This window comes from Nanorana parkeri, unplaced genomic scaffold (assembly GCF_000935625.1).
Source record: "Nanorana parkeri isolate BGI_ZX_2015 unplaced genomic scaffold, ASM93562v1 scaffold63, whole genome shotgun sequence".
NCBI lineage: Eukaryota > Metazoa > Chordata > Amphibia > Anura > Dicroglossidae > Nanorana > Nanorana parkeri.
Window position 1 is genome coordinate 1,785,940 of NW_017306331.1, and position 24,938 is coordinate 1,810,877.

Below are 24,938 nucleotides of genomic sequence, written 5' to 3' on the forward strand. Positions count from 1 at the left end.
CCGCGCGCGCAGGGGGGGGGCGTGCCTATGCGAACGAGCACATATATGGACCCGCTGATCGCCTATATGTGAAACACCCGGTAACGGGTGTGTGCAATGGTCGGGTCTTTTCTGCCCGTGCGTGCCCGCTAGGGGGCGCGCACGAGCAGAAAAAAATTGCCGTCTGGAGACAGCAACCCGCCAATGCAGCAGTGCCGTCCGTCCGTTTTTTACTACGGGCGGACGGCAAGAGGTTAAAGCTTACATGAGAACAGCTGGCGATGCCTGTTAGCATGCAAACGATCTGGTGGCCATAGAGCTAGCCGATCGTTTGTACGTGCTGGGGAGTTGCCGCTGCTTACTTCCTTTTAAAAGATTTCTAGCTTCTTGCCTGCCATTTTGATCCTCCTGGCTTCAATACTATAAACCACTGACCCAAAGCAAGTACTTGATTGTATTTCTACGATTTAACTCCTGAGTTTAGTGTCACTTTAACTATTGTAGTGCACAGGGGCCTCACCGCAAGCATAGTTTTTTTTTTTTTCCCCCAGAGTTCAGCTCTAACAATAATGCCAACAGATATTTTGTAGGGGTATTATTCTGACTTTCAGAAAGATTTTCAAAGCCTTTTGTTGATTTTATAATATGACTTAGGTCTTTGTTATACTGTAATTCGAGAATATAAAACTATTTGTTTTGCAAATATTTGCAGTCAGAATCACATCAGTGTTGGGCTGGCAGCACAAGTATAAAGATTGATGCATAACGTGGGCGGTTTTGGTCAGCTTTAGAAAATATGGGGCTCTCCAAGTTACAGAGAGAGCTGACCACAGAGGGCATAATGCTTTTTCTAATGAGATAAAGTAATGCGCAGTACAGTCAATTGATAATTAATGTAAAAAATGTGGGAAGGTCACATTTTGAGTAAGAAAACATGTATTCCAGTTCTCAGACATTGCAGCCAACAAAGGGAATTCATTCTAGAGGTGTTTTAATAGAAGAGGTCTCAGTTGCATATATCTACAAATACATTTATGTTACATTAAAGTGGACCTTTACCCCCTTTGACTAAAAATCTCATCAGCATAAAGCTCTACGTGCTGATATGAAATCATCTTACATTCGTTAGCCAAACATACTTATTGTTATTGCACTTACAATTTTTTTGTTCTACTTCCTGGTCCACTTTGGCACAAATGATGTTATCGTGCTCAAGCGTTGCATCTTGGGATGGTTAGGTCAGCAGTGCATTGCTGGGAAATTTCAAGAGATCTCAGGGAAAGGCATTTTCCTCCCCTGCGATGATGTGCATGGTCACATGTCCTAGTCATGTGCGCCAGACTTCCAGGAAGTAAAGGGAGATCTAGTAACCTGCACTTAGTAAAAATGGCCACCTTGAGAAGAATGGGGAGGAAAAGAAAAATAGGGCATGCAAAGAATAAAAAGCCGGCAATTATCTAGAAGTATCTGTCTGTACATTGCTATTACTAAACATTTGTAAAGGTGCCTTTGTTGTTATTTTGAAGATATGGATAAAGTTCCTCTGTAAGCCTGTTCTCCTGGCAGATTTACCTAACATTATATTAAAGTCAAAATGTTTTAGGCGAGTTTAAATGCTGATTAAATCACTTGCAATGGATGCTGCTTCTTGATGTTTAAAAGTTTTAGTTTCCTACAGAATCTGCAGAGTGCTGATATCTTGTTTTAGGGTGGCATCTTCCCCTTGCAGTTTCCTATGGAGCCAACTTTGTGTGTGCTAGTAAGATGTGTGTGTTGCCACAAACACACAGGCACAGCAAGGCAAGCCCTTCTTTCTGCTCCCCTCTCTAGCACCCTCCCATTCCAAGCTGGTAGATGGACAGCTGCTGGAGACTGCTCTATCCCTTGTGATCTTGTACTGGACAGGAAGTTCAGGGAAGCCGATCTGAGAGAGTTGCTGTTCCATAACATTCCTGGTCAATGTAAATGTCTTTGATCTATATTCACTGAATTTTGTGAGTTTAATACTACTTTAAAGCCAACTGTGCATTAAACTGAACGTTCTGCTTATTTTGCATCTCCCCAATAATAAAGTGCAGAGGAAGCAATAACTACATAAAACATTTAAGGATAAATCCCCCCAAAAATTATATTACCCTCCCACCTCGTCCTGTAGGTGGATAAATAGAGGAAGCCCCCGCACACCTCACAGCATTCCCGGCCTATGTAAAAGATGGTTCTCGCAGTGATGACCACGGATGGCGCCGTGCAGACACAAAGTAGAGACAAAGATCACCAGCTCTTAGCGATATCTTTCAATATGTCCATTTAATTGGACAAAGCGTCACAGTAACAAAAGTCAACGTTGCGGGGCCACACAGGGTCCCTTCCTCAGGGCGAAAAGATGCGACGTATTGAAAGATATCGCTGAGTGCTGGTGATCTTTGTCTCTACTGTAGGTAACGGTGACGTCACTGGGCTTCAAGAACACATTTGTGCGGAATTTGAGATCCTCAGCTTTCCCTGGATGCCGCGAAGTCCCAGTGATGTCACCTTTGCCTAGGCGAGCGTGTCACGGAACAGGCATGTACTTTACACAGACTGTTGGATAAGTATTTTTCTATATAGGTTTTAACCCACTATTGCTCTCTCTCAGTGTTTTTATGTGGTGGTGGGGTGGGGGGTTGGCAACTTAAGTGTACCTTGCATTTTCAGGCTAGGGGTTCCCTTTAACTATCTTTCAGGTTTCGTATCAGGAACCCTAAGGTACATATAGTTACCTTTACCTTTACTGCCCCCATGCACTGCTATTGGTCCCCAACAATACTTTGCAAATACCAACTTTTTGACAGTATTTATAAAGGGCTAAGCATGCACCTTAATGAACAGCTCACTGGCCTTGGAATCGCCCCCTTACCTCGAAAGACTAACTTGCAGGAGGGAGGGTGTTCTTAGGGCCCCAGTGGAGGGCCAGAAACAGAAAAAAAAGGGGGGTACCTTAGTGCTCCTGCTACACATCATGATGGTTTGTTAGGTAAACCTGTATTTTACTTGGTCATTGTAAAGTTGCTTTGCAATTACTCTTGTTCTCGATTTTATGAGAGTTTCCACAGTTGGGTATATATAGCTGCGAATGCATAACGCTGAACTACGTACACCAGTTAATGTAGTTATGTATTTGCTGAAACCATGTCATGTATTTTTAAGTACAACAGTGTAAATGGCTAAAAGTGCCTTGATTCCAGACTTTAATAGAGGGAGGACGGGAAGTGTTGTGCTGGAAACCGATTAGTCTTTGCTGTGTGCACATGTACTGGTGATGAATATGGTGACTGGGGAAGAATGAAGGGTTAGTAGAGGGATGGTCTTATCCATTTGTGTCTGCTCATCCAATTTTCGATCAGATAGCTAGTGGTGTTTAGGGTTCCTGCCATAGAGCTTTACATGCAGTGAAGGCCGCAGATCGGAGAATCTGTTACAGCTGCCTGAATCACAAGACTGATTACAGAAAATTATAACTCCTTTTATTTTCTATGGGAAGTTATAGTTCCCAAATATGTCCTGAACTAGTGAGAAGCCTGAGAATTCGGCAATAAATCCTCAAATCATCTCTGAATTGGTGCTGACACCGTCCCTCCTTCTGGAGGGTGGCTGCTTTTGTTCCCCATGGACGCTGTGTATGTTGTAAAGTAGATACCGCTCCAAGCTCACTCCCGCGATGGACTACATACTCATGACAAAACGGTAAACTAAATGTGAGATTGTAGTCCATTATGGGAGTGAACTTGGAGCGGTGGCTACTCTACAACACACACAGACAACAAAAGTAGCCACCCTCCAGAAGGAAGGATAGTGTCAGCACGAATTCAGAGATGATTTGAGGATCTACTGCAGAGTGATACACAAATAAGATACATTTATTTAAAATAGTTTTAAGATTTAACTTCCTGAGTTTAGTGTTACTTTGTCTGCCTAAAACATTGCCTTTGTATGTTTTTGTGTTCTATATATTTATTTCTTGCTGTTGGATGAAGTGGCCATTAGGTGGCACTAGTGTTATTTGTTATCCATCAAGCACCTCTTTTTGCCTTGTTTAGGCTATATGCGATCTTAACGAAAATGCAACCGCATTCCCCTGATTGTCTAGCAGAGCTGTGATAAATTACTCAGAAAGTTTCTTGGAAAGTGTATTTAGAGGAAATCTGCTTCAATTGTTAAAATAGAAGTAGACACTCTTTTTTTTTTTTTTATCCTTTTATCAATTTTATCTTGTCTGAGAGGATTTCTTCATGCAATATACAATGGAGTGCTGTGCCATAATTGTGCACCACGAGTTTGCGTTTACACATTTTACTTCTACTGGCAATCCAAAGCATACGACCCATTTCTGTTTTTTTTTGTTTTTTTAAATTGGTGCTAAGTACCTGCTGCAGGTATTTTTCTGTGTAACCCATGAAAATGACCGTATTTAGCCGGTCTTTCTGCATACATTTTTGCTGCCACAATGGCTGTTATTGAATTTCTGAAGCTGTAGAGGTGGATGCAAAATACCGACTGTAAAAAAATACTATAACATAAATATAATTTACATTTCTATCCATCTAGTGCAGAGTAAAGTAATATTGTATATTTCTGGTTCTCCTTTTGTAGTGTTTGTTTTGTCATTGTTATAGAAACAAGTTTTGTTATAGATAGATAGGTAGGTAGATAGATAGATAGATAGATAGATAGATAGATTATTTATTATTATTATTTATTTTTACAAGTTTGCATTACCTTTCTTACTTCATGTGTAATTTTTTCAGCAATCATACTGTCTGTTAATATTACTGCTATTGCTATTATTATCTTTATTTTTGTATTTGTGTCATCATTATAATGATGATTAGAGTAGATCTGATTCCTAACTGAAGGACAGTTAGTTTGCTAAAGCACTGATTATCGTAAACTATTGCCAGTTATATTTAATAAAATACTTGTTTTCATTCTTCCTTGTTAAATCTCAGTGATCTCCTGCATGCACTTTACAGCCACTTTCCGTCTACATGCAAACCAGTGATGATGATTATTATTATTATACAGGATTTATGTAGCGCCAATAGTTTGCACAGCGCTTTACAATATAAGGAAGACATTACAGTCACAATACAATTTAAGACAAGATGGTAAGGATGGCTGCATGGCATTCCTCGGGGTGGGCTTTTATGATAGTGACAACAGTAGACCAAGCTGCATAATGTGTGTGTGCGAAACAACCACTTGTAGTCTTAAACAGTGGTCTGCGTGACAGGGTAGCAACACAGAAGAGCAATTGGCAAGCAGGGTGAAAGTGTTGTCACCACATACCAAGAGCTGCCTGCTCAAGGACTCTTATGGTAGGATCGATAGGTATTCTTTTAATGAAAACTGCAGATTTATCAAATTAAAATGACTTTTTGAAATGATTTTAACTCATTCAAGCTTAGATGTGATTTGGTGCTTGGGTTTACATTTACTTAAACTACCACTGAGTCGCTAACTATATTAATAGACAATTTTCAAAACTTCTCTCCCATTTGTGTTCTAAGCCTCATTGCTTCCTTTATATTTATTATATAATTGTGTCCATATACTACATTTTTGGTTTTGCTAATCACCTTACCAATAAATATTAAATCATAGTATTAAAAATGAGAATATTGCATGGATATATTCTTGGAAAAGCCAGAAAATATTTGCTAAAACCAGTGGGTAAAATACTCACATAAAAATGCTAGCCACAGGCAAGCAGATGTCTCATCAAGAACGACAGTGGGATTTCTCCCTGTGTAATGATTTGGTGCATAGTTTTTTTTAAATTATTATTATTGTCCGGCTTAAAAAAAATACGATTCTCTTGCTGCATTAAATTTTAAATATTGGATATTAATACTTAGCATTTTTTAGACTGCAAGTGGACTTTAGTTTGACATGTCTTCCAGAGATAGCTTAGCCCGCTGTTTCACACACTTACATGCAGAACTGAGTGACTCATTCCTTATCCAATGGCTTTTCCAGATGTTTCAATCAGAGAAAGCCGAGCACAAGGCAAGCTGCTCTGCTGCTGTTCTCTCTCTCTTTAGATAACCCATATTGCTATCAGATTCCTTTGTTTTGTATATAATTATGTATATTATCATATATGCTGGCAATGCATTTTTGTTGAGCGATTTCTTTTGCTTTAGAAGGGCTTCAGTGAATCTTTTAGTAACTTTACAAGTCTGAATACATTCCTTATGTCACACAATGCAGCAAAAAGTTTGATTATTTATTTTAGAACAGCTCTACAATGTATTAAAAAGCAGTCCTCCAGCCCCAATCGAGTGACTTTGATAACATCATCTCAGCCTAGGCAGTCTGCTGCAGGCAGGAGGAGGCATTTCCTCAGGCTTCTTTCTTCCAATGATCAGTCTACAACACTGAAACTTTTGTAGTACGTATCTGGTGCTAGGTCTGCTTCAAGAGATGAAGTGCCTGCAGCGCCAGATGGGTAAATATATCGTTACAGTTTCATCTGTGAGGACATTTCATCTCCTCTGTAGCATGTGCATTGGAAAGTGTTCATTTTGGAGCATTTGCCTTGTTTGAAACCTTTATATATAACCTGCAATTTCCCTTTAAGACAGTGAAACCGAATCTATCACTCACTGTTTATTATGTAGAACACGGAGCAGTAAATTAAAACAAGCCAGCCTTTACAGAATGGATGTTCATGATGTGCAGATTGCATCTATTCATTACTGTAACTCCGATCCCTGCCATGGGCAGCGTTCCCGGTGTCAGCCAATACGCTGGCGTCCGCCTGTCCCTCTGGATGCTGTCGGGTAAGATCTATAAACCCTGTGGCTGTTTAAGGCCAGAGTGTCATTCTCTCTTGACCTTAGCGGGAGGTTTTGGCTGGAAATTGGCCATTCTGAGAATTTATGACTTGGAGCAGAAACGTTAAACTTGTTCGAGTTGCATGTTCTTCCTTTTTTTGCTTTTTTTTCTTGTTGCTTCATGAACGTTCCTTAAAGTATAAGAAACCTAAACTTCTAATAACTTTCAGAAATATGTGTGCCAGTGTACTCATTACAGCATTGAAAAGCAGATATTTGATATTTATATAACTTTGCTGTGAAAAGTTTCATTTTTTGTTAGCTGCAGTTTTAAAGTAGTATTAAACTCTCAAACTTTTTAAAATAATGAATCCAGATCAAGCAAATATACATTGTCCAGCAAAGCATTGCTTTACATTTTTGCCCAAACACTTACAGTCATCATGTTTCCAGACAGCTAAAACTCTCTCAGCATTGCTTCCCCGAACGTCCTGTCCAGTACAAGATCACAGGGATAGAGCAGTCTTGAGCAGCCATCCATCTACTAGCTTGGAAAATGGATAAAGTATGAGAGGGAGCAGGGAGGAAGGGCAGTGGCTTGTGTTGTGGAATGTTTGTGGAAAAGCAAACATTTCCCAGCACACTCGCCAGCCTGCAAAAAACAATCACTGTCTAACTATTCAGGTTAAAAAGAGAGGTTTTAATTGCACAACTTTAGCAAAATATGTGGAAGCAGCTCTACCTCGTCAAGGCCCCCTTTTTTTTCTGGCTGGATTTTTGCTAATTTTTGCTTTTGTACTATGTAAAACCCTTCCTTGTGCACCTTGCTTTGAAGCTGGTTATGATTTGATGAGTGCCTTTGCCATTTGTTTCACTTGTGTGTTTGTGGAGACACACACAGCTTAGCTCCATAAGACCCTGCACGGGAAAGAAGCCACCCTAAAGCCAGGACCAGTGTTCAGGAGACCAGCCGATTCTGCAGGAAACTAAAACTTTGGAACATCAAGTAGCAGCATCCATTGTTAATTATTTAATCAGAATTTGAAATCGCTTAAAAATCTTTTTGAGTTTAATATCACTTTATGCTTTGAAAACCTAAAGGGGGATTTTGAAGTCACTGGAAGGAACTGTGGTTGTATGGTTGTATGCCAGTTCAGAAGTAGATGAAATGCCCATTTTATGATATTTGTCTGTATGGAAAATACATTGAAAAACAAAAACCATTGTATTTAGTGTTCTATAGTTTCACATTATTTAAAGGCCTATTGTAGCTTTCAATATTTTGTTCTGGTAACTGTGTGTGACAGGGGTGCTTCCAATGATCTCATTTTATTTATATGGTTTAAACTTTTTTTTTTTTTACTAAAGAAAAAATTAACTGTAACTGTGTCCCTTAAAAGCATGAGCTGGAGTTTGACTTTATGTATTTAAGTTCAGCGTCCAGAAAGTTAAAGTGCACCCGCCAGTAACTTTATGTATCTGCAAGAATACATTCCTGACATGTCACAATATACAGCAATAGTTTTTATCATTTTGTGTAAAGTTTAATATTAAAGAGCCTTCCTTGAGCTCCAGTCTCTTGAATTTGCTTAGTCTGAGATGATGCCATCTGTCTGCTGCAGGCAAGAGGAAGTATTTCCTTAGTCTTCACTCTCTAGTGAGCAGACTGCAACATTGCAACTTTGCAGCAGGTCACAAGGCTACAAGGTGTTGATCTGCGTTACACGATTGTGAACACAGCCGAGAACTGCAAAGATGCCAGGAATGATATGTTTGTGTCTTCTCTAAACCAATGTCTCCATTCAGGAAGCGATTGCTAAGCCTGGATGATACTTAAGCAAAGATGGATCCATCCTGCCAATGAAAAAAAAAATAAAAATGAAAATATGGTCAAGGGTAGTACTATGATCTCTATGAGAAGTAATAAATACCAATACTTGGCATGAATGTACCTAACATAAAAAAATATATCTGATGACAGGTCAACTTTAATAACAAAGAGTACCTGGCATTAGGTGTTTCGTGGTAACTGCATGTAGAAGTAGATGCTGACCCTTTATGATAACTGAACAAAGATGCTTCTGATGAGAAAGCTTTGTCAGGGGTAGTATTGTGATCTCTGTGAAAACTAATAAAGACCTGTACTTGTTGCACTTACACCATACTTTATGTGCATTCACCGAATATGAAAAAATATCTTGAGCTGGGTCCACTTGAAATCAACTGACAGTTTGTAATATGTCCTGGCGACTCTGTTGGTAAATTAGTTGCGCTTGAGTTTCTGGGTCTGCTGTCACTATTATGAGGAGTTCCGACTTTCCCTGCTGGATGTTTATTTTTTTTCTTATGGAAAATGGAGCAGGAGGAGCTGGAACACATAATGGTGGACAGGAACAGAGTCGGGAGATCTGTCTGTGGCCGGCTTGGTATACAAAGTCTTTATTCTGATGTCTTTGATGGCTTCTACTTTTTATGTTTTGCAGCATCACTAATGAAGCTGGTGCATCCATCTACAGCGTAAGTCCAGAAGCCACCAAGGAGATGCCAGACCTAGATCCGAATCTGCGGAGTGCAGGTATGGTTTCTTACTCTACTAGAACTTGTCCTCCATTATGTAAATCTCTTGCATTTGTTACTGAGAAAGTGTCCTTGGGGATTAGGGGGAAGGCTGGTAAGATTGGGAGAAAACACAACCAACTGGTCTTTTCATTGAAGGGACATTTTGCTGCAGGATAAAAAAAAAGTATAACACTTAAACCTGGACCTGGAGTTTAGGTGTATTTGTATGTCTGGACAAAAAAAGTGCAGTACATCTTTGCAATACATGCACATGCCACCTTGTTTTTTCCCTTTCAAAAACTGAAAATACCAGTTCATCTGGAAGAAATTTGGTGGCATCCTAATTCCCTGTAGTGAGTGGACAAGACTGCCCTTGCTGCACTGAAATCCCAACCAGTGTTGTCAGCCTTGCCTGAGTTCTCCTCTGCTGGACTACAGAATTGCACTTACTCCCCCCCAGCCCTGTCTTACCCCTTATCTACACATTGATAGCATAGAAAAACATGCTTTTTCTTTGTATCCTGAGAGCCTGCTCACACACTGTGTAGGGAAAAGGCTCTTGAGAGATGTAGGTGTGTGCTTACATCAGTAGGCAGTGAACTTCCAGCTAGGATTTTACAAGCCTGGTGATAATGTCACAGTGAGTACTAAAAGCTTCTTCTAGTTTTAGGAACACGTTAAAAGAATAAATGATTCGGGGATATGCTCTAGAGGGGAGTGGGAGTTTTGGGGTTACTTGTGGGTAATCCCTGGACATACCTTTTAAGGGATCTATTGGATACCATCTACAAGAGAAAACATCTCTCTGCATGGTAGAAGAGATTGTGGCACTTTGAAGACAATTAAATGTCTCCAACCCACTCCTCCCCTATCACCATTAGTAACACATTTCTCCATCACCCTGGCCCTTAATTGCCGAATTCAACCCCAAATAAAACACTTAAGACAGAAGGTCAACATGAAAGCCAACCAACAAGCAAATAAAAAGGTCAGCAGAAGCAGCTTCCATGTATCGCTCATGAGGTGTTTCCTTTTGAAAGAGGAACAGAGGTACCTCAGTCCACTGCAATTTGCAGCCATTGCCGACCCTCTTCTGAAAATGATAGTTGCCTGATTCTCATGCAGGTGCTTTGCCTTCAACATTTTACAAATCAACGGTTGGGCACATGTACAGAGAGAAGGAATTCCAACACTTTTCTGACACCCATTTACAGCATGCTTGCTTTAAGCCAGTGACTCTGAAGCCAACCAAATTAGCACTTTCAATGGGACAACAGCTATGGCATTCCTTGTATTTTTGTCATGACAGGTGCACTTTAACAGGGGTGTTGAAATAATAATTTAAAAAAAACGACTTGTCCAAAGACTAAAGCAGGGGGCCCAATCTACTTGTTCCTCATGGCAATCTACTTGTCCTGATTAATTTTTTTTTTTTTTAACCAAAATCATATTTAAATAAGTTCTTTATTGATAACAACTTAGAAGACAGACCTAAAAATACTTTACTGCAATCAAAAACACAAGTAGATAGTGAGCTTAAACAGAACATAACCATTACAAAATCATTATATGGCAGTCCTAATGCCCTGTGTGTGAGGACACTATAAGTGTCAGCAGTCCCTGTCTATCAAACTCATCAGTCCGGGATACACACAGCTACACACCGGGACCTATCGGAGCCGCCGAGAAGGAATGCACAGGGTCCTCCGAGGCTGGCCGGCTGAATTGCCGCTCTGAACAGAGTGTGTGCAGGCTCATACAGTGAGGAAGGAGGGGCTGAAGGGGTTAATGTACAGGTCACATCCACTGGGAGGATGAAGGTGAAGGGGTAATGTATAGATGTGCAGGATAAGGGAGGTGAAAGGGTTAATATACAGGTCTAAATGCGGATAAAATAAGCAGGAGAGGAGGGGGGTTACATTTATTTGACATTTTTTTCCCCTGCTGCTGCTGCTACACTTTGTTTCACCTGGAACCAATAAATAGATGTCTCATCCATTCCTGAACTCTCCTTTGCCTCTGATGTAAGAGGAAGGGGAGGGCTTGGCAATGTAAACAATATCATGTGATCACTGTGATAACCGATCACTGTGATAACCAATCACAGCGATCACAAGACAATGAGCCGGTCTCTCTACAGATTGGCTCTGTGTGTGTAAAGCTGCGGCTCTCCACTGTCTAATGACAGCTTAGTATAGCGGCTTCAGCGGCCGTGGCCACGGCTTGCCCGCAGCGGGGCTTAATGTAAAGAAATAACCCACCTGGGGTTTTTACGACTCCACACCTACATGACTCCTGACCGTGCGGCTATCCATTGGGGTGCCGCTTAGGTGTGCACTGGCCCTTAATGTAACAAGTGTTAACACACAACATAAAGACCAGATAGATGTGAATAGCCCATTATCACATATCAATGAGATTGTTCATCAAGCTGTTCTTTTCCAAAAAACATTGATAGACAATACATTTTTATAAAGAAAATGTTAGTCCTTATGATGGAAAGGTTGTCGAGTAGCAATGACATGCAGATGGTTTGTTAGCAGCACGGTGCCTTTACCTTTCTCTTTGCACACAGTGTGTAACAGACACTGCTTATTAGTTATTTATTTTGAGGTGGAAAGTTGCTGAAGCCATTGCCTCCCACTCTGCAGATGAAAGCCTGCAAGCCATTGAGAACACTCATAGGGACATGATCCTGCTGCAGGTAGAGAGGTGTGCTCTGTGTCACACACAATTACACCCGATGATATCAGGCAGTGTAATGGCTTGCGAAGTGTTCTTGGGGAAAGTCAGCCCTTGTGCTGATCACACATATGGACGGGAGTGTTAGAATGTCAGCCTCAGATCATTTGTTAATTTGTTCACCGTTTGTAAAAGAGCACCATTGCCCTTCAGGGCGGTGGAAAGCAGATGTACTTTAGCGTCTGCTACATTTCTTACATGCTTTGAAAGTCAGAAAATTTCATTTTACTCAGGAAGGCATCTGTTGCATCTTAGCTGAAACATTCATGACCTTCTCCCCATTGTGACTCTGCAGCCCCCTGAAAGTTCACGAGCCGAGGGCTGTATGCACTCTGCCTGCCACATCCGCAAATGAAGTGCTTTGTGTCAGTATAACTTTTCAAATCCTCTCCAACTTTTATCAGTTTAAGGCCATCCCTAATATCCAGCCAGGGGTAGGCAACCTTGGCTCTCCAGCTGTGCTGAAACTACAAATCCCATAAGGCATTGCAAGCCACAGGCATGACTCCCAGAGGCAGAAGCATGATGGGATTTGTAGTTTCAGCACAGCTGGAGAGCCAGGGTTGCCTACCCCTGGCCTAGGCTGAGGTGCATTCTAGGGTGGGAGTAGCTAAACATTGGCCCTCCAGCTGTAGAGAAACTACAAATCCCATTATGCATCTGCTGCTGGAAGTCATGTCTATGGCTGTCAGATTTTTGCAATGCCTTATGGGACTCGTAGTTCCAACAGCTAGAGGGCCAAAGATTGGCTACCCCTGTTCTAGAGGAATGATCTAATTGGTCTGCTGCAGACAGGAAAAAACATATCCTCAGTCTCTTCTTCTTCTCCCGGGGATCAGGCTACAACATAGCAAATTTGTAGGAAGTCACAAGGCAAGAGGATGCAACAGGGGCTGATCTGTGTCAGAGCCGAGAACACAGCCGAGAACCTCAGGGGCATCAGAGGTTATATGATCCTGTTATCTCTGAGCCAGCATCTCAGTCCAGTTGACACTGACCCTGGATGATGCCTAAATAAAGATGACTCTGTCCTTCTTGAGAGGAAAAGCAGATGAAGGCATTGTTGGGGGAGCGGGGGAGGGGACTAGGGTTACATTACAGTGAAAAGTAGGGATGCACCGTGCATTTCTTTAAAATTTATAAACCTACAGCAGGTTTATCAATTATAAAACCTATATAACTTTTGAGGCCATCCTGTGCCCACCCCCATCCTGTGCCCAGCCCCAGCAGTGCTGCTAACCTTCTTCTCCGTCGCCTCCGTCTGCTTCATCCCCTCGTGTCACAGCCATAGTCATCTGTCAATGCCGGCCTCTTCTCACGTTGATTGGCCGATTGAATGATTGACAGGCTTCCCCACCAATCACGAGTGAGGACAGAGGAATTGAAGGCGGAGTCTGGTTTCGGCCGTTCGCCCGTGGAGAAGGAGTTCGCGGCCATCTTGCATGAATGCAGACGCTGTGCTGTGTGCGGCGGTGGAAGATGGCGGACACAGGTACTCGTTTTAGACATCAGAGCATTTGCACGAGTATGAGTACCCATGCAAATACTCGGTATCGCGGCCGATACCGATGCTTGTATCGGTATCGGTGCATCCCTAGTGAAAAGTGTGAGTGTCTCCTGCTTTAATTGGATGATCATTCTCAGCATTGTAAAGAGATAACCACTGGTGAGAAAAGCAGTGAGCCAATCGCATTAGCAGGAAACTACATTCTAGGGGAGGTCAGTACATAAATTGAAGTGTGTAAGCTTACTTTTGAAGAATCCCACAGGATTTACTTCCTTTCATACAGTGACACGTATTCACTATGCCCTGTGAATATGCACTGCTGTCTCGCCCATTTCACAGAGCCTGCTGTCTGAACTACAGAGGTGGAGTTTCAGGAGGCACAGTCAATGCAGGCAATGCCCCACATGTGACATCATCACTACTCGCAGGCAGCAATGTAATATGAAATATATAGTCCTTAGAATTGAAAGTAGACCACATGCATGGGATCCAAGAAGGTGTTGAAAGAGTTGGCCAACAGATAGGCACTGCTCACAATCAAAAAAAAAGATTCTTTAAATAGATTTATACTGAAATGTTAAAAATAGCTTTTTTTTAATGTATAATATATATATAGTATACCATTGGGTAATAAAAGTAAAAGATCAAAAACAAAACCTGTATGGCTGAATAAAACTGTAAAGCATCACATAAAGGAAAAGCGAATGGCTTTCATAAAATATAAGATAGAGGGGACGGCATTGGCGTTCCACAACTATAAAGAAAGCAATAAAAGATGCAAACTAGCAATACGGACGGCTAAAATAGAGTGAATGTGACAGGTCCTCTTTATGGAGACATCCCCTAATGTCATCTAGGGACCCCAAAGAAGCTGATGAAGTAGAGATCTGCTTCCCCAGCTTCATTTCCTGGCTCTAAGAGTCGGAGAATGTGCCCAGTGACACAGTAATACACATCACTTCCGGGTCTAGTGTTGGGCGGAGAGATCAGCAGCTGGAAGCCTGCTGATCTCTCTCCGATCGATGTCGGAAGACCCGCCCTGCCAGTACCCGGGCACGCATGGAGGACAGCAGAGCCAGGGGAAGCCAGTGAAGGGGGGGCACACTGCACAGCACGGTGCAAACGATTTGGCGGCTGTAGAGCCGTAAGATCACTTGCACATAATCAGCAATCGCCTGCTGTTTAATATGATACCAAGAACATGGCTGCAGCAGCAGCAGCAGCCGTTTTCTTGGTATAATCACTTCAAGCAGATGACGTGTGTTTACGTGAACCCGCTAGAAGTGTTTAAACAGACAGGTTGTATTTAACAACAGGAGACTTAGACCTTTGCCCATTTTCCCTGAAGGTCCACCCCGACCCACTTATATTCACTTTCCTTACACCATCACCAATCTTTTTTAACCCAGTGTAAGCTCCTTGTTGGCACTCACACAGTGTTAATGATGTCAACCCCTTCATCATGTGACAGTGTTTAGACTAAGGCCCCATTCACACTAAGCGACACTTAGCTCACGCGGATCCGCGCGGCCGGGATAGCGCAACTCTGTTCTGACAACGTTCCGGCGACGATTGCGCAACCTTCACCGTCGGGCTGCATGCAAAGATAGAAAAATCGTGCGGCATCCGCGGGAAAAAGGGTCCTGCACAAGCGACGCGCAACTCTGATGAGCGAGATGGAGCTGTACAATAGAACAGCTCCATTGAAAATCATTGGACGGCGACTTATCGCGATATCGTGCGGCAAATATGCGCTATATCGCGGCAGAAATCACGCAATTAAACACCCATTGTGAATGGGCACTTAGTGATTGGCTGCATCATGGAAGAAGGTCACTGGAAGGAGGTCACCCCCTCCACTCACTACTCCAGAAGAGTAGTGGGTGGAGTGGGTCAGAAATAGGACTAGTAAGCGACAATTTACCCGGAATGAGCAAGGTGACACATCCTCTTTATATGACAAATTGCTTGTGTATGCTTACATTAGTTTCTTGACAAAAGTAGATTTTACCCATACAGATTGATGCCCAAAAATCCAGCAACAACCTAAAAATATAGGCGCCACCTGAATTTTTTTTTTTTGTCCATCGGCCTCTGGAACCTGCCCAGCGATGAACCATAGGTTTTATTTTTGCATCAGTCACGGCACGGTTTATAGGCTAAAAATAGAAGCCAGTCCTCTTAGCCACGGTCAGGTCAGACCTGGTGTTTTCTTTTTGAGTTGTTTGGAAGTGGGATCAATTTTTCCAGTAATTACATACATGAAGCAAATAAATGTTGTGCTCTTTATTTAGTAAAATTTCCTTCACGCTTTCATATAATACTCTAGTTATGCCGGCCAGCTCAGCCTCACGGCTGCCAAACCTGTTAGATGTTTGCCCTGGCGAGCTATCAGAGAGAGTAGAACAAGTCTCATCTAACTGCAGCCCGTTTCCGTGTCTGTCCTTACATTGGCAGCGTACCCTATTCTGGCAGCATCAGGCTCTGATGGTACTAAAATGTTCAAACATGGCATGTTCCTAGTCCTGTGGGCCAAGGCGATGAAATATATAAGGTGACGAGCTGCCTGCCATGGCTTTGTTGCTATTTTGGAATACTTTCTGAGCATCCTCAAAACGACGGCACCTAGCACTGTATGTATTTAATATGGACACATGACAAAACCCCGGCAGAATTTGAGAAAAACGAAACCCTCCGACTGGAAGAACATTCTTCAAAAGGTGCTTGCAGTCTTTCAACAGCTAGGAACAGCAGTGAGCTCTAGGGCCGGTTCGCTTGGTGTAATAAAGGGATCACATGACCTTTTTTTTTTTTTTTACTATAAATTAGAGGCGGACAAACTCTGGCCCTCCTGCTGTTGTGAAACTACAAATCCCTTGAGGGACACATACACTATATTGCCAAAAGTATTGGGCCACCACCATTGGATTCAGGTGTTCTGTGAAAGTTCCTTGCTACTAACTATTCCACGATCAACTATAAGTGGTATTATAACAAAGTGAACGCAAGTGAGAACAACAGCAACTCAGCCACGAAGTGGTAGGCCACGTAAAATGACAGGCAGGGTCAGAGCCCCATGGAATGGGTTTCCATGGCCGAGCGGCTGCATCCAAGCCTTACATCACCAAGTGGGATGCAAAGCGTCGGATGCAGTGGTGTAAAACACACTGCCACTGGACTCTAGAGAAGTGGAGACGTGTTCCCTGGGGTGATGAATCACACTTCTCTGGCAATTCGGTGGAGGTGTCTGGGTTTGGTGGTTGCTAGGAGGATGGTACTTACCTGACTGTATTATGCCAAGTGTAAAGTTTGGTGGAGGGAGGTTTATGGTATGGGGTTGTTTTTCAGCGGTTGAGCTTGGCCCCTTAGTTCCAGTGAAAGGAACTCTTAAGGCATCAGCATACCAAGACATTTTGGACAATTTCATGCTCCCAACTTTGTGGGAACAGTTTGGGGATGGCCGCCTCCTGTTCCAACATGACTGCACAAAGCAAGGTGCATAAAGACATGGATGAGCGAGTTTGGGGTGGAGGAACTTGACTGGCCTACACAGAGTTCTGACCTCAAGCGATAGAACACCTTTGGGATGATTTAGAGCAGAGACTGTGAGCCAGGCCTTCTCGTCCAACATCAGTACCTGACCTCACAAATGCGCTTCTGGAAGAATGGTCAAACATTCCCATAGACACACTCCTAAACCTTGTGGACAGCCTTCCCAGAAGAGTTGAAGCTGCTATAGCTGCAAAGGGTGGGCCAACTCAATATTGAACCCTACGGACTAAGACTGGGATGCCATTAAAGCTCATGTGCGTGTAAAGGCAGGCGTCCCAATACTTTTGGCAATATAGTGTATATCTTGTAAGCTGCCCTTACCAGTAAGATTAGGCTCTTCAAAGAATGCTGTGGAACGGTTTGTAATTTATTTATTTATTTATTGTAGGTATTTATATAGCGCCAATTTACGCAGCGCTTTACATAGTTGCACATTCCCATCAGTCCCTGCCCTCATGAAGTTTACAATCTAAGGTCCTTATGTCACATGCATACATACAGGGTGGATTTACATAGGAACCAGTTAATCTATCAGCATGTCTTTGTAGTGTGGGGGGAAACCAGAGTACCCGGAAGAAACCCACACAAGCACAGGGAGAACATGCAAACTCCTTGCAGATAGTGTCTTGCCCGGGATCCCACCAGTAGAACTTTTGGACAGGCTTATCCTTTGGTATGGTGATACTGTTTTTTTACTTTTTCTGCAGTGAAACCACTGCAGCATTGTCACCCTTGCTGCTGCTGTAGCTGCTTGGATGGTGGCACTTATGATAGCCCTATCAGTGTTTCCCCCGTGCCTAGCTCTGCCCACAGTCCTCTAGAATGACAGCACATTGTTCTGTCTGCAGGAGCTTAGGGAAATAATGTCAAAGTCTTGCTCAGTACTGCCTTTTTCATTATGCAAAGGTACATTAATATTCTTAAGATATTTAACCTGCCAACTTGCCCAGAAAATGCCTGTTTATATTTTGAATGGACTAACTAGAGGCTTTTGATGGACTGTAAAGCCAGTGGAGGTTGGCAATGACAACTGCTGTATAGGTGTATTTCAAGTTCATGTTTGGATTTCATGTCAGAAATTATATAATTATATTTTTCATACAACCTATCATAATACTGCCACATTTGCTGTAACTTTAGCTTCCCAGGCTGCAGAAATTTCTTTCTGAACAAACAATGAACTTGCAGAGATGCCAAGTGGAGCTTTCTGTAAAGTAAATTATACCAATTTATGTCAGGTAAAACTGTCATTGTACTTGATTTCCATTTTCCTCTAAGAAGGCGACATTACATAACCTCAGTGCAGGCTTAGAAGGACACATTTTCGATGTTAAGTGCTTACTGATTGTATTATCCCCAGTTGTCAAACTGCCATATATTGTACAGATTTAAATTTTAGCTTCTGTGTGTGTCATCTTCGTAGTAGATCAGTTCTGAACCAAGAAGAAATACTGAGATAGCCACCAGTATGCAATTTATCAGACCCTTGTTACTGACACTTTTACAGACAGACTAATGGGCTCTCTTAGTAATAGAAGGAAGAATGTGCACAATATTGTAACCTATTGGAGTTTATCAAATCTAAAGGGTACCTGTCAGTTTTTGTTTTTTTTAAAACATAGTTTATTAAGTTTTCTAAACATCGTCCAAATTGGAAGGACAAAAAAATACACAATAAAAAGGAGAGGTGAAAAAAAAAAATAACGCTCATGCCGGTTGCCCCTAGCATACAGGAAGAAATGATGAAAGCACATAGATCTAGGGCTGCAACTATTCCATCGATTAGTTGGTTGCATTCCCTAGCTCTCCCCTCCATGCTGGGAGGAAGGGCACAGCAAGTAGTGGGCAGGTGCAATAGCCAGCCTATTGCAATTTGAAATGGCCAATAGCAGGCTGGCTATTGCACCAGCCCGCTACCTGCTGTATTTACACTCAGCTGCCATGTGCGGAATCTTACCACTGGCAGCTGTCATTCCCTGGCTGAAGCTATTCAAGCGTCATGTGCTTACAATAGACTTATTTTTTTTACAAATTATAAAAGGTGGGAAAAAAGTAATTTTCTGTTTTGTCCTGACAAATTCTGCTGCAGGAGGTGCATCGCAGTGCCATTGATTTCAATGGCACCCCAAATGCGGCTCCCACTCGCAGTGTGATTGCCCGCAATGGAATGCACAGAACTACAATGCCGTGCATTCCAGTGCAGTGCGATTGTAAAAAATTGTGCATGCAGTTTTAGTCTGAAGTAAACTTTGTGTTTGCAATACTGCATTTGTGTATTTTATTTTAAATTACGGATGGTATTTATTTAATGTTTTTATCCGATTAATCGAAAAATCGGCCAACTAATTGATTATGAAAATAATCATTAGTTGCAGCCCACATAGACCATACAGTTACATCCAAGACCCCCAGACTACTGGACAATTTTTCTGTCAAAAACCACATTGTATAGATAAAAGGTTTCATAATTTGTGGCCGTTCTGACTTAGTGAAGGTTTTGCCAATAAAAGCTTTCCATCTACAAAAAATATTGTTTAGTCCTTGTGTCTCTCAGGAGCTCCGCGTCCAGTCTCTCCTGATGAAATAACACTTTCAACTCTCTCACCACATCCTACAACGTCGGGCGGGTAGGTGTATTCCAGGTACACATAATGCACCGTCGGGCGGGTAGGTGTATTCCAGGTACACATAATCCACCGTCGGGCGGCGAGTAAAGATATGCATCCATTCCGTGCCTCTATGCTGACACTGTGGCAAACTAGTGTTAGAGGATGTGGAGGCACTGAACAGGTATAGAATGGGCTCTAGAGGGGGAGTCCAGGAGAGGATAATTTTGAAATTTTAAGGGTTGGTTGACACTAGCCGCACCGTAAACGGCTGCTTGTTACCATGCCGCTAGTGTCCGCTGAAAGAAAGAGGTGAGCCGCAGTTCCGTGCGTAGTTACAATGCAAGGTACTATTGTTTTCTATGTGTGCCTTAACGGTTACTGGCGTTCTTCATTTATCGACAAACTCCGCCATACTGTGAATGAGCCCTAAACATAATAAGTCGGGCACCTAAAGATGCCTGATATTATCTTATACACTACTAAAAAATTCTAACATTCTCTTGCATATGCCTATCTCTCTTAAAATGAGCCTACACCTATTCAATTTAGAGTAAACGGCTTACGTTCTGTGGCCTCATGCACCTGTGTCCATGAGGCCTGATCTGGCATCAAGCATTGCTTCTGTGCAGAAGCTTCCAGTAATAAAGACCGGTCACAGCTGCTCTCTCTACTTGTGCAGGGTGACTGGTCTTGTATCCGCTACCTTCTGTAATTTTCTGCAGGCAACCTGTAGTGGATGTAACCTGCCTGGTTACAACATAGTGAGAATGCCACTGCTACAGGGTACTATCTAGGTTTGCAATAGCATTTGGTGCACACAAAGATTTATATCATTTGTGGCTATTGAGGAATGCATTTAACCTTTTTGCTGCTAGCAACGTACGTCACTGGCAGCGGCCCCCTCTAAACAGATAGCTGCCGGGATTCTGTTCAGCTGTGTAAAGCTGACAGTCAGCTTTACACTGGAAGTAATTCTGGGGACTGAGCTGCTGCCCGATTGCTTCCAGCAGCTGGTGAAGCATGCACCCCCCGCCCGACACCCCCTTGCTTGCCGAGCTCTGCTGCCCCTCTTGCTGGCCCAGGACTGGCATCACAGGTGTGATCACCACCTAATATACCTATCACCACCTAATATGCTATCACATAGGGAGCTTATAAATCCCCCTATGTGATAGCAATAAGGTAAAGAAAAAAAATAAAATAAAGTCAAATAAATGTAAAAATAAAATGTAAAAGTCCCCTGCCCCCGCAAATGTACACACAGTATCGTAAACATGTATCGGGCGTGCCTACGTACGAAAATGTCAGTTGCGCTAAGCATGTTAGGTATTGTTGTGTGCACCAGAGTGAGAGCAAAAATTCTAGGACCAATATTCACGAATAACTCTAAACTGATGACCTATACAGGCTTTTAAAGTGTCGCCTATGGACAGTTTGGGGTACCGTATTTACTTGGCATAACCTAATCTATTATATTTTACCCAAAAAAATGGGTATTATATTGTGTTTTTGGGCACTAAAATTAATTTAATTGTAATTTGTACAGAAATTTTGGGTTTGGTAATGAATTGTGCATTCTACAGGGTCTATGCTTTGAGGGAATATATAACTATTGGGGGTTTTAAGTAATTTGCATGCCTAATGTGGATAATAACGTGTGCAAAAAACACCTTGGCAGCGAAAGAGTTGAAGGAGCTCTAAAGTCCCAGCGTATTCTATCCTATTATAACATCAGCATTGTAATAGGAATACATACTAGAGTTATTTTTGATAATGTAATCAAAGCTTGATCCAATCCCTTTTATGTAGTCAGTGCTGCCTTCCGTCTGCCATCCCTTCCAACAACTTCCCCCAAAGTCCCAGCATATACTATCCTGTCCGAACATCAGCAATGTAATAGGAATACATAGTAGAGTTGTTTCTGATATTACAATCAAAGCTTACTTGGAAAAATCCCTTTTATGCAGTGAGTGCTGCCTTCCATCTTCCCATCACTTTCACCAACTTCCTGGATTCCCATTGTGCTTTGCATCTCTTTCCCTGCTGCTTGTTGTGATACAATGTCGATTTCTCAAGACTACATATCCCAACACGCATTGCTTCCAGCAAACAAGTTCAGACATTAAGTTGTAGTTCAGATGGCAGGCTCTGTGAGAGTTGTACATATTTACAGGACTGAGGGAAATTGTGTCAAGTATATTGAGGAAGTACATCCTGTGGACCTCTTCAATAAGTAAGTTGACAAACTCTAGATTGATATGCCTATTTGGAGAGGGATACAACTTATGGAAATACATATTTAGTTTTAGTTTTTGACCATAGGTACCCTTTAAAACAGGGGTAGCAAACAGCCCTCCAGCTGTGGTGGAACTGCAAATCCCATGAGGCATTGCAAGATTCTCACAGCCACAGACATGACTCCCGAAGAGAGATGCATTATGGGATTTGTAGTTTCACCACAGCTGGAGGGCCGGAGGTTTGCTACCCCTGCTTTAAAAGAAAGTTTTTTTTTTTGCCTTAGCTTTAAGATGAAGGTATGGCTCAGCTGTGCATTTAGCTATTTGACCAATGGTTTGGCTTTAATGGCAGATATCTCAGATTCTTACATACATAGGTGTGAATGTCAATCTGTAGATCTGTCACCTCACCTTTTCATTTTTGGTTTGGTGGCCTTTCCCTTACAGGGTTAAATGTCTTTGTTGGATTGAATGAGCTGGAAGTGCTCACATTTCCCAGCTCTCCTTCCAAGCATGCTAATTTAATGTAATCTAAAATCATGTAGCACACACTAAATAAATTAATCTAACATCATCTTACATCTGGTAAAGGTTATGGCAATTCATATGTTCCCCATAGTTACGAGGCATTGACACACTGAACAGTGAAAGGCAGTAGACTCCACAATAAAAGCCCTTAAAGTGCGACTTGCTCATACAATAGGAGAAAAGTGTAACTTGCTTATTTATTGATTTTTCCGAATATTCCGCGTAGCTCAAAGTTTTGGATTAGACATACATACTGCACACAGGGATTTGTTTAATGGAACACTTTATTAATCATAGATTGGAATACGTGTCAAGAATTTTATTTGTTTTAAAATTTAATTTTTTAAAATAGACCACATACAGGAAATCTGTGAATTCAATAACAATGTTAGGCAACAAATAAAGGCAGCCGGTGACCTGCTAATCCAGGAGACATTCAAAGTGTTTAGAGTACTGATTTGAGCTGAGGTTTATTGCAGATAGATTTAGCAGGCTTTACAAGGTTGTCAGATGATTCTGTTCATTTAGGTAGATGTAAACCTTAACTGAATTAGATGTAGGTACATCATTAAAAAGCGGTACATGTGACATTCACCAAACATTTACTGCAGGTGAATCCAACACTGTCATTTCAAACATGCACCAGGAAGATACTCCTGCAGCGAATGTTCGGTAAACGTCACATTTACTGCTTTATTACTTAAAACAGAAGTCACCAACTTGCGCAACTAGATCCATTGGTTGTGAACTGTATATTAATAGTCTTAAAGGGTTATGTAAGCCTCGCATGTTTTTGCATCTATCTACTGCTAGCTGCGCGCTCCCGTCCAAACATCTAAAGATTCTCGGGCGGACGCAAAGGATTATGGGGCGGGCGCATGTGCAGTGCAGACCTACGGCCGGGAGACGAGGAGAGACACAGGGTAAGTTAATGCAGCAGCAGGCACAAGCACAGACTTCGTGGGACATGAAGTGCCAGTTAAGAGAGAGGAGTCAGTGCTGGATCTGAGACCGGCCCCAGCGCTGGAGGGACTCCTGAAAACTACTGTAAAGAAGATGATGATCGGATCAAGAGGCATCATTTAAGGTAAGTACTGACACTAGCATGGCGGGGGGGATTATCCTTTAATGTCACTCCCATGAGCTCCATTTATACTGGTAGTTAATCCAGAGAAGATATATGCAGTGATCCTGCAGCCCAGTTAGTTGATAGGGAAACATTCATGTAACAGCACTGTGAAGAAAACATAAAAACCCAGCGCACAGATCTAAGTGCAGTAAAAGAAGGGACTGTTTAATAAAGGTAAAAAGATATGCACCTACAGGATATCAAAAAGCATCTCTCCTGTCACACGTCAGATGGAAGTCCGATCTCAGCTGCTGGTCCAAGATTGTTATCAGGATGGAAGGCATATGAAGAGAGCAGAGTCCAGTCCAGAAAGATGCCAGATCACCTGTGCTGGTAGACACAGATCTGATCCGATGGCTGAGCAGTTCTGTAGCTGGTGCTCCTCAAGGCGGGACAACAGCTTCTGAGTACTTCCTGGACGACAGGTGTCAGACGTTGCTAAGCACTGCGTTTCAGGCCCCATTCACATGTAGCGACATACCTTTGCAGCGGCCGGGATAGCGCGACCTTCTCCGTCGGGCTCCATAGAAAAAAGCAAAATCGCGCAAAATCCGCCGAAAAAAGGGTCCTGTAGAAGCGACTTGCGACCGCGACGCGCGACATGGAGCTAAGACAGCTCCATTGACTATCATTAGCCGGCTATATCGCGCGATAAGTCGCTACATGTGAACGGGGCCTCAGAGGTTCACCTCCCTAGTTTTATACTGCACTTAGATCTGTGCGCTGGGTTTTTATGTTTTCTTTACACTGCTTCATAACTGTGCCCTTTAGTCTTCTAATACACTGCGTATCATAAACGGTTACCGTTTATTTTAGATAAAATACTGTTTCACATTTTTTCCCATGCTTTAGTGGAATCTCAGTGCTCCTGATCTTCTACAGTAACTTTGTAACAAACTTCCTGTCTACATGCACTCATGTGGTGGCTGCATGGCTTTTCTCAGGACAGGTTTTCTGCTGGTGACAGCAATGGACCCACATGTACATAGTGGGGGGAGGGAATTTATCAAAATCTGGAGCAGTTGTCCATTGCAACCAATCAGCATTTCTATCTCATTTTCAAATCTTACCTGAGCAAACTGAAGAGAGATGCTGATTGGTTGCCATGCACAGCTGCTCCATATTCTGTCTGCTCCAGTTTTGACAAATTTCCCCCAATGTGTCTTCAACAGCTCCTTCTAGTCTCCATCAGAAGCTCGTGTAACAGAGTGACAATGCAGGAGCTTTTTTACCTTGTAAAAGAAAGTGCCTTAACAAGGACCTTCATGGTAGGATCATCCA

General features: G+C 42.3%; 1 protein-coding gene across 1 annotated transcript in view; it reads left to right on the forward strand.

Moving 5' to 3' along the window:
* SRBD1 (S1 RNA binding domain 1) overlaps positions 1 to 24,938 on the forward strand; it is a 151,217-nt gene that overhangs the window by 59,028 nt on the left and 67,251 nt on the right. Inside the window, exon 16 of the mRNA XM_018576291.1 lies at positions 9,278 to 9,369. Within this exon, the coding sequence (XP_018431793.1) occupies positions 9,278 to 9,369 (92 nt within the window). The remainder of the gene's footprint in view (positions 1 to 9,277; positions 9,370 to 24,938) is intronic.